The sequence below is a fragment of the Bombus impatiens genome, unplaced genomic scaffold (assembly GCF_000188095.3).
Source record: "Bombus impatiens unplaced genomic scaffold, BIMP_2.2 scf_0217, whole genome shotgun sequence".
In the NCBI taxonomy this organism is placed as follows: Eukaryota; Metazoa; Arthropoda; class Insecta; order Hymenoptera; family Apidae; genus Bombus; species Bombus impatiens.
This window is the reverse complement of record NT_176636.1, coordinates 1-1,672: the sequence shown is the minus strand read 5'-3', so window position 1 is coordinate 1,672 and position 1,672 is coordinate 1. Positions and strand designations below refer to the sequence as shown.

General features: G+C 52.1%; 1 protein-coding gene across 1 annotated transcript in view; it reads right to left on the bottom strand.

Moving 5' to 3' along the window:
- Positions 1–1,632, bottom strand: part of LOC100744530 (nucleolar protein 4-like) — a 102,042-nt gene extending 100,410 nt beyond the window's left edge. Inside the window, exon 1 of the mRNA XM_003488143.4 lies at positions 314–1,632. Within this exon, the coding sequence (XP_003488191.1) occupies positions 314–358 (45 nt within the window). The 5' untranslated portion in view covers positions 359–1,632. The remainder of the gene's footprint in view (positions 1–313) is intronic.
- Positions 1,633–1,672: the final 40 nt, after the last annotated feature.

Sequence of the window (1,672 nt, the reverse complement as noted above, 5' to 3'; positions counted from 1 at the left end):
TCCCATCCTTGCTCCGCTTACGCGACAAACATCCCCTCCGTTCATACTTTTTACGACTTTACGATATTATCGTATCGCGATTCAACAACAAACGTCGTGTTCGCGCAACACAGTTACACACGACGACACGGTACGTACGACTCGTAGCAAAGAAAATGACAACCTTGAACCTCGAGCTGTTATAGCCCATGAGTTAAACTTTGACTCCAACGAGTTTTTACTAGATCGACGCATCGACGACTCGCTTTACGGAGTCCTGTCGCGAAAAAAGTCCGATCACGTGGTGATACGGTGGCAATCTCGATCGACTCACCTTGTGATGCTGCATGATGGCAGTGGCCTTTCGCTTGGCGGACATATTCAATTCCAGCGCGCGTGTCTTTCTTCTTCCTCGTGGAGCGACAACCGTATCTCTGTCTCTTTCTTGCCGCGTCGCTATTCCTCGAGTGCTCTTTGTCTCGCTCGTGCTATCGGCTTTACCCTCACTGACAAACTGCGCTCCAAACAACCAAAGCACGGACGATCTCGCGATACAAAAGATCGGCCGATGTTCTTTATTTATCGTACTTCCTTTGCTCGATCTTCCGACCTGTCCTTGTACTTGATTCAATCACGAAACAATAACACGAATCGTATACACGTACGTATAGATAGGTGGTATTGAAAAAAGGAGTAAAGACGAGATGTTTCGTGTATGTCACGGTGGCACGTATCGCTTCAACTTTCTCAGAGTTCTTAGTTTAGTTCTGTCTCTGTCCAACACTCGTACTCTGTCACCTTCTGGTTAGACACGTACATAGAACGCGCGCTGTCCTTCTCCCGCGCTCGGTCCGCGAACTTTAAGCTGGCGCACAACACCACGCAGCAGCGACGCCGCGAACCGCCGCGATAAAATTCCCGCGGTTACCGCAGGTGTTGACGTTGACGGGCGCGAGCAAAAAAAGGGCTGTGTACCCGCGCGAAAACTGTTCCCTCGTCCACAGACGATCTAACCTTTCGCTCACGTACGCGATACTCCACGGACGAGCTGCCTCTATAAAGTCCATTGAGCCGATGCAACACTGCCAGAATCGCGATCAGCTGGTCGATGGAAATGTTCGCGCATCACGCAGACACTGACACGCACAGACGTAGTATCTGGCTACGCCGCGTAAACGTTCCAAGAGAGATCGTCTTTGGTGAGTGAGCACGGTAATCAGTAGCTTGCAGTCTCGAGAAACGTTACACACTGACGAACAGAATGCCCGCGAACTACAAGGACATACAGGCCTCGACACACAAAGGTAAATAAGAAGGAAAATGTGGCGCTCCTTGTTGCACGAGGGACGCTCGTATTCCTCGTGTACGCGTCGCGTGGTCGCGCACGCCGCGGGTTTTTTGACTGTCGAATATCGGCCGGACACCGTGGCGCACAGCGATGTACGGTCGTCTCTTGCTGGTAAAATCGTCGATTCCACTGGACTCGACCGACGTCTGTCTGTTACACGCGAAGAGGGAACGCGAGTTGCGTGAAAACAAACGCGTTCTTCCCCGTTGCTAGTGCCAGTGCTAAGAGAGCGCCACGCTCCTGAACGAAATCATAGAACGTCCTCACATCACGAGCGCTCACGGCAAACTGGCGACTGGCGACGCGGCGGCGACCCCCTCTCTTCGTCTACCTCACCCTTTCCAC